Source organism: Hipposideros armiger, unplaced genomic scaffold (assembly GCF_001890085.2).
Source record: "Hipposideros armiger isolate ML-2016 unplaced genomic scaffold, ASM189008v1 scaffold_141, whole genome shotgun sequence".
In the NCBI taxonomy this organism is placed as follows: Eukaryota; Metazoa; Chordata; class Mammalia; order Chiroptera; family Hipposideridae; genus Hipposideros; species Hipposideros armiger.
In genome coordinates this window covers 2,378,233-2,387,059 of record NW_017731491.1, presented here as the reverse complement: position 1 = coordinate 2,387,059, position 8,827 = coordinate 2,378,233, and the positions used below count along the sequence as shown (strand labels likewise).

At 36.8% G+C, this 8,827-nt stretch overlaps 1 protein-coding gene and 1 pseudogene across 1 annotated transcript in view; one reads left to right on the top strand and one right to left on the bottom strand.

Moving 5' to 3' along the window:
- Nucleotides 1-727: 727 nt before the first annotated feature.
- On the bottom strand, nt 728-3,013 carry LOC109386864 (60S ribosomal protein L35a pseudogene; annotated as a pseudogene).
- Nucleotides 3,014-7,064: 4,051 nt separating this feature from the next.
- SMYD4 (SET and MYND domain containing 4) overlaps nt 7,065-8,827 on the top strand; it is a 37,941-nt gene continuing 36,178 nt past the window's right edge. Inside the window, exon 1 of the mRNA XM_019650390.1 lies at nt 7,065-7,212. Within this exon, the coding sequence (XP_019505935.1) occupies nt 7,079-7,212 (134 nt within the window). The 5' untranslated portion in view covers nt 7,065-7,078. The remainder of the gene's footprint in view (nt 7,213-8,827) is intronic.

Sequence of the window (8,827 nt, the reverse complement as noted above, 5' to 3'; positions counted from 1 at the left end):
GGTCAGACAGACTCTTTCCACCTTGTGGGCACAATAACTATTGGTAGCCCTGGGCACACACCAATAGCCTAATAACCACAAGAAAGGAGGCCATCTTTCCTGAGAGTTTTGGCAGAAAAGGCCTGAGTTGAACTCTTATCCACCTAACTTTGATTCCATGCACTTCCCTTCAACCAAAGATGCTGGGTTCCTCTGATTGGCCAGGCCTATATCACATGCCCAACCCTGTTGCGAAATTTGAGTCAACTCAACTTCCAACAGCAAGGAATAGTTTTCCCCCCTGAGCTTTTACTACCAGATGTAGTGAGAAGGAGCACTCAAAAACAAGGAAGTCTAATATATATGTAGTTTTGCTATTTGGTAAGCCAGGTTCTCACCCACACATACAGAGCCATCATTTTTCAAGATTTTCAAATATATTTTAGCTATTTTGTACACATTTTCCTCATGTGAACTTTAGAATTGGCTGTCAAGTTCCATAAAAAAAAATTGTTGGAAAAAATATATATTGCTGAGTTTTTTATTAGGATTGTGTTGGATTTATATTCATTTAGGGAGACTTGACATCTTTACAAAATATTAAATTTCTTCACCCAAGTAAATGGTATGTCTTGCCATTTGTTTAGGATTTCTTTTATGCTCTTAAATAAATTTTATCATTTTGTTTGTTTGTTTGTTTGTTTGTTTTACAAGAGAACAAATCCACTTTATTTACTTTTCAGTAAGTTTAAATCCTTGAGGGGTACAGTATTACACAGATTCTGTGTCCTATGGCCTTAGCAGAAAGGTTGGCACAAACCATGCTACTGTTGCCATGAGCACAAGTTTCCTTTCCCCAGATTACTCTGGTTTTGTTCGGTTTGCCACCAGGAGTCACTGTGTTGTTCTTTGCCTTGTACACAAAAGCACATCTCTTGCCTAGACAGAATTCAGTTTCATCTCAAGCATAAACACCTTCAATTTTAAGAAGAGCTGTGTGCTCTCTCTGGTTGCAGAGACCCCGCTTATAGCCAGAAAAAATGGCCTGGGACCACTGCCTTCCAGACACATTTGTTGTTTTAGAAGTCCTATTCCCAGCAGGCTTCCACAGGCCCCAAGATGGCGGAGGATGGGGAGGGGGAAAGCTATCATATTCTTTATATAGGTCTTACACATTTCCTCTTAGATTTATTGTTACTTTTGTAAGGTTTTTGTTGTTATTGTAAATAAGACTTTTCTTTTCCTCTCCAATTACATTCTCTGATGATTGGTGATATAAATAAAAGCAGGACTTTTTTAAAAATCATCTTATAATTGGTCACCTAACTGTACTTTCATATTAATTCATCATTTTTATGGCAATCCACTTAGACTTTTTAGGTAATAGCTATATATGCAGGTAATAATCCTCCTCTCCAATATTTGTGCCTATTATGTTACTTTTTAGTTATCATAGCATTAGTCAGACCTCTAATGCAGTGTTGACTAGTAACAGCCATTTAAAGACATTTGCCATAGGTTTATAGTACATACCCTTTTTCAGCTTAAGGAAATTCCCCTATATTCTATCATAAGTTGGTGTTGAATTTTACCAATACTTTTTTGATATATTTTCTGAGGAATGATCATTTTCTTTTTCTCTAATCTTTAATGTAGGATTTACATCCGTAGATTTACTGAAGTTGAACTGTTTCAGAGATAAACTCTGCTTATCATCTATCATTCTTTTTTTTTTTTTTAATTGGAGAATTGGGGGAGGGAAACAGTGTTGGGGAATTGGGGAAGGGGACCAGCCAAGTTGTTGTTCTTCAATCTTCATTGTGGAGGGCGCCAGTCGCCATCTGGNTACACTCCCTTTACATCCCTAATGCAAATCACTGTCAGTAGCTAGACCATTATAGTAGCTTCCGAACTGGTTTCCCATCCATTATTGCCTCCCTCTATTTTCTATACCACAACAGGAATCATTTTTCAAATCACAAATCAGATTTATTGATCTCCCTTAACGCCGTTCAGGAGTTTCTTTTGCGCTTACAATAAAGACTAAAATTCTTACTGCCTATTTCTTTGGCCTCCTTTTTCACCACTCTCCCCTTTGAGACAGACTGGCCTTCTTTCAATTCTTAATACGCACTATGCTTCTTTGTGCCACATGGCTTTTACTTATTGTAGTTCTTCTGCCTGAAATGCTTGTCCTAGTTCCTCTCAACTCCACTGTTCCCTAAGAACTAATTAACTTCTCATCCTTCAGGATCAGCCAAATCTTTCCTCAGGAAAGCCTTCCCTGAATCCCAGCTGGGTTATCTTCATTTTTTATACATTTACAATACTACATACCTTTTCTTTTTATGTTTGTGTAATCATTTGATTAACGTCTGTCTTCACTACTAGTCTGTAAGCGCCATGAGGGCAAGGACCTTGTCTGTATTTGTTTGTCTTTCTGTAGACAAGAGCCGTGCAGCGTCAAAAAAACAGGTGCTCAATAAATACTTATTCAATGACAGTTTGGTAATGTATGTAAAGCTCTTAGTTCAGTGGCTGGCACATATTATGACACATAAATGAGAGCCTCATCTATATGCAGTTACATAAACATGTACCTTTCAGGTTCAAGGTTGACATTTTATCTTTATGCCAGCGACTATCACAGTGTCTTTCTAGTTCTTTTTCTATATTCTCATTTATTTGTAGATTAATATGCACATACCTTTTTTCATTCTCTATTAGATTATGTCATGTGCTTTGTCCTGTGAGGTGTTTTCTAACATCACACCTTTCCAACATCACACATGATATTTCTAGTGTAATATGCCACAATTTATTCTTTTCCCTATTGATGGGCAATTACATTATTTCTAGGTTTGTTTGTTTTACTGTTACAAACAGTGCTGCACTGAACAAATGTGATATATGTTTTTGTACATAGATTTAGAACTCAAGATAGGTTCTTAGAAGAGAAATTGTTGCATCGGTAGTGATAGGCATTTTAAATTTAATAAATTTGTCTTTCAGAAAGGCTTTACCAGTTTACCATGAGCAGCATATGAAAATCACTTTCCCATATCCTCACCAACATTAGAAAGCAACCTTCTTTAATTTTGCCAACCATAAGGACAAAATCATCTTTTTTAATTTACATTTTTCTGATTACTAGTGAAGTAATGCATTATTTCTGATATTACAGCCCATTTGTATTTCTTCTGTGAATTGTTCATTTGTACTTTTTGCCCATTTTTCTAGTGGGGTGTCTATCTTTCTCTTATTAATTTATAGGAGATCTTTTTAAATCTGGCTGTGTAATTCTCTGCTATATATGTGACTAATTTTTCTTTTAGTCCATTATTTATCTTTTTTACTTTACTTATGGTGTCTTGCATTGTATATAAACTGTGTGTTATGTTTTTACTTTTATACAATCGTGTCTGTCATTTTCTTTTTTTTTTTAAGATTTTATTGGGGAGTTGGGGGAGGGGAACAGTGTTGGGGAATCGGGGAAGGGGAACAGATAAGTTGCTGTCCTTTTGTTCTTTAGTCTAGTTGTGGAGGACGCCACTTCATTGGCCCATGTTGGTATTGTGATCATTGTGCTTTTCCCCGCTGAGGCGGTCTGTCACCGGCCATTGGATGGCTGCTCATGGAGATTCAAGCCAGCTGCCGGCCACTCACGCTGGCTGCCGGCCACTCACGGTAGCTCATGGCCACTCGTGGTAGCTCACAGAAGCCCACTGCAGTCTACGCCGTGGCTGGCCACTTATGGCAGCCCAGTCCAGGTCAAGCTGTTTTTCACAATCTTAGCTGTAGAGGGCTCAGCATCACTGGCCCATGTGGGAATCAAACCGGCAGCCCTGTTGTTCAGAGCTCATGCTCTTACCAATTGAGCCACTCGGCCGACCCTGTCATTTTCTTTTATGGCTTCTGGGTTATGTGTCTTAGTTAAGATAGTCTACTCTACTTCAAGATTTAAAAATATTCTCTATTTTTTTTCTAACATTTTTTTGTAATCTTGTGATTTCATTTTAGCCTTCTTATCCATTTGGAGCTTATTTTTTTGTATGATGTGAGGGAGTAGTCTTAAGTTTTTTCCAGATAATTTTTCCACAACATTTATCAAATAGTTCATTCTTTCCCCAGTGCTTCAAAATGCCATATTTATCAAAAATTAAATTTCTTCCAGTCAGATGGCTATCATCAATAAATCAACAAACAACAAGTGCTGGCCAGGTTGTGGAGAAAAGGGAACCCTGGTGCACTGTTGGTGGGACTGCAGATTGGTGCAGCCATTATGGAAATCAGTATGGAGGTATCTCAAAAAACTGGAAATNTGCTGTGGCTGGAACTTCCAGTACTATGTTGACCAAAAATGGCAAAAGTGGGCAGCCTTGTCTTGTTCCTTAAGGGGAATGTGTTTAGCTTTTCCCCATTGGGTATGATGTTAGCTGTGGATTTGTCATATATGGCCTTTATTATGTTGAGATATGTTCTCTCTATTCCCATTTTGCTGAGAGTTTTTATCATAAATGGATGCTGGATTTTGTCAGTTGCTTTTTCTGCATCTATTAATATGACCATATGATTTTTATTTTTTATTTTTCATTTTGTTTATGTGGTGTATCATGTCAATTGATTTGCAGATATTGAACCAACCTTGCATACCAGGAATGAATCCCTCTTGATTGTGGTGTATGAACTTTTTAATGTATTGCTGAATTCAGTTTGCTAATATTTTGTTGAGGATTTTTGCATCTATGTTCATCAGGGATATCAGCCTGTAGTTTTCTCTTTTTGTGATGTCTTTGTCTGGTTTTGGGATCAGGGTAATAATGGCCTCATAAAATGAGCTTGGGAGACTTCCCTCCTCCTGGATTTTTTGGACTAGTTTTAGGAGAATAAGTGTTAATTCTTTTTTGAATGTTTGATAAAATTCACCTGTGAAGCCATCTGGTCCAGGACTTTTGTTTGTTGGGAGCTTGTTGATTACTGATTCAATTTTGTAGGTGGTAATTGGTCTGTTCAGATTTCCTGTTTCTTCTTGATTCAGCCTTGGAAGATTGTATTCTTTTAGGAATTTATCCATTTCTTCCAAATTGTCTAATTTGTTGGCAGCGTATGGTTGCTTGTAGAACGATTAAGTTTAGATTTTTATATTTTGGGGCATGCAGCAGTTCTTACCGTTTCCAATGTTTTCTAACCTACAATGATAGAAAAGGTAGGGATGCTATTTAACTTTTTCGGTGTCAATGTTGTGTTTCAATAACCAATGCCTTGCTATAGTCACTAGGGTGTGAACTTTTCCATCTCCCAAAGGTTGTAGTGGAGATTTGCTAGCTGCACACAGAAATCCATAAGTGCAAATTTGGAAAGGACCTTAGAGGTCATATAGTCTAACCCCAGTGTTTTCCAAACTCTCTTGACTACATTCTTCAGTAAGAAATACTTTATATCACAACCTAGTACACACACACACACACACACACACACACACACACACACAACTGAAGCAAGAATTTTCCACAGCTTCAGTGAATTTTTATTGATCACCTATTTTGTGCCACAAATTCTCTAAAACTGATAAAAGATGCCTACCCACAGATTCCTAGAGCCCAGCAAATCCCAAGCATTGTAAACATAAATAAAATCACACCTAGGGACAGCAGACTCAAACTGCCAAACACTAAGGGGAAAAAGGGGAAATCTTAAAACAACCAAAGAAGAAAGATATGTTACCTTTAAGGAGTACAAATAAACTAGTAATAGATGATATTTTCTATGAAACTATTGAAGCCAGGAGATAATTGAATGGCACATTTAAAGCCCCGAAAGGAAAACAAAACTTGCCAACCTAGAATTATATTCCAAATGAAAATACCTTGCAAAAGTGAATGCAAACTAAAACATTTAGAAGTAAGACATGACGATAATAGTACAAAGGGGAAGATGGATAAATGGAGTTAAATTGTTGTAAGGTTCTTATATTGTTTGGGAAATGGTAAAAGTACTAACTGGATATAGTAACAAATCAGGGATTGATTTTGTAACCTCTAGGATAACCACAAAAAAATGTATGTAAAAATTTATAATCAAGTCAATTCTCTCCCTTTCCCCGTATGTTAGGCAGAATAATATATCCCAAGATGTCCATGTCCTAATCTCTGGAATTTATGAATATGTTAGGTTACCTGATAAAGGGAAATTAAAGTTGCAGGTGGAATTAAGATTGCTGGTCAGCCCATTTTAAGACAGGGAGAGGAGCCTGGATTATCCAGGGAAGCCCAGGGTAACCACAAGAGTCCTTACAAGTGGAAAAAGGAGGAAGGAGAGAAGAATCAGAAGGAGATGTGACTATGGAAGAACAGTCAGAGANCCAAGTGAGGGCAGGGATATTCCCTGAAAAATGAATAGCCTATGTAAGAACTATTAGAATGATGAATAGCCTGGCAAGCTGGGGATAGCATTGAGTAGCTCAGGATAGTTTTACAGAGGAAGTGAGACTTGAACATTAGAAAGTAAGCCAAGAGCCAAATAATGAAGCGTTTGTACGGGGCTTTCCTAAATGCTAGGAGGAGCATTGATGAATTTAAAGCAGAGGGATTAAATTGGGGGCGGGGAACTGAGGGCATGGAGACTAGTTATGTGACACGCTGGAAAGAATGCCAGACAAGACGTGGTAAGGGCTTGAATTAAAGGAATGACCTGGGGATTGAAAGAAAACTGAACTATGTAAGAGATATAAATATTTGTTAACTTAATAGTTGCTGGGGAGCGAGAGAAAGAAAAACCTGGGAGGTGTGTCAGGTTTCTGACTTGAGCAACTAAGGTAGATGGAGGTCTAAGAGAACAAGGATGGTAGCTGTCAATTCACCTAGCATGGTTCCTGGCACAAAGTAGGTTTTCAATAAACATTTCTGAATGAAAGAATGTTGAGTGAATTGGTGTGAGAAAACATACATCCTTCTTCAGCATATGAAAACTAAAAAAAGACCACAAGAATTGATTCTTTTGCTTCTTGCTTCCTGGACTGAAATCTTGATTTTCTAAGATTGTGCATTTGGAGAAATCTAAATTCCTTCCTTTCTTATTTATTTTGTAGACTTAAAATAGCATGGATCTGCCCGTGGATGAGTGGAAATCATACCTATTTCAGAAGTGGTCTTTGCTCCCAAAGTCCATTCAGTTCACAATTTCTACAGCAGAGACTTTGAGCGATGTCTTTCTTCACTCCTCTTCGCTTCTTCAGTAAGTGAATGAAAGCTTTAACCGGGGTAATTTTGATCTGGAAAATGTTCCTTTTTGTCATTTGCTCTCAATTTATATCTCTTTGTGATGGAAAGATTAAGTTTATTTTATTTTATTTTTTGCATAAAACACTTTATTATTTTTTGTGAGGTCAAGCAACCCTATGTTATTTTATTTGTTTATTTTTATTTACTTNTCATCTATCATTATTTTAACACATGGCTAAATTCAATTTGCTAATGCTATTCTTAGGATTATTGTATCTTCATTCATACAGAAATGGTATTAGCCTACATGTTCTTTTTTGTGCTCTATTTGTCATCTGTTGGTGTTAGTGTTATGGTAGCCTCATAGCCTGAATTGGAGAGCTTCTCATCTTTTTCTGTGCTCTGAAATAGTTTATATGATGTAAGGATTACTTAATTCTTAAGAGCTAGTAGAAAAATCCTGTAAACCTTTGTAGACCTGGTGCCTTATGAAGTTGAAATATTTTCTTTTTTTAGTTTAATTTTTATCAGAATAATATGCATATAGTGTAAAAAGTCAAATAGTCCTTCAAAGCCTATAAAGAAAAGCAGCAATTCCCTGTCTCACTCTTCCCCATTCATATTTTCCAGAAAATGCTACTAACAATTATTTTAATTGTTTCTTCTGGCTTTTAATTTCATAGTACTAAACAGTATGCTAACACTGCTATTTCTTGAATTTTTAGTTTTAGATGTCAAATTTAGCTCTCCTACCCCCAACTAACATGTATGTATGTACTTGGTTTTTCTCTCATTCTCTCATTATAACTGTATTATAATTCATAATATAACCAATAGAATATGATTTGGTTAAACCAATATTCATTACTTACATCATTATGTCTGTAAATATTATTCATATGAACCATGAAGTATACTTTGAATTATATTTCCTTCCTTGTATAAATCTTGTTTTCCCTGGAGTTAATAATTGTCTTCATTTTTGTATATCCCCAAACTTCTCTACTTAAGACTAAGTGGGGCAGGGGTGGGGGGTGGAAAAAAATTAACCTGAAGAGCTGTTTGTAAGACTATTCAGTCATAATCTAAAATGACCAAAAAAGATTTAAACATCTAATCGCCATGTGCATGCCCATTAAAGTGTGACCTTAAACTAATAAAAAATAAACAAAGAAAAATGTTTTAAAAAGTATGAACTGGACCTTTAAAGCTTAAAACCAGGCATACAATTTTCTTTCTTGCCGTTTATAGTCTTTGAGGAACATTTTACCAAATTTGATGCGTTTCATCAGTATTAAAGACCTTTTGAGACAGATGACTTCCCCCACATTGATAATCTACAGCGTCCTAGGGAATCTTTAACAGACTTATTACCCACACTCATTGCTTTACTGTTTATTTTAATTTTGTACTGATTCAACTGGAATACCTTGTTGTGCCAGAAAGAGAAGAAGGGCTCAAAGACTAATGGATTTATGTAAAAGAGAAACAGGGGGCCGGCCGAGTGGAGCGTTGGTTAAGAACTAGCTTGGGACGCCAGAGGGCCCCGGTTCGGATCCCACATAAGAGGGCCAGTGACACTGCCCTCTACAGCTAAGATGCTAAACAACAGCTCAACCTGGAGCTGG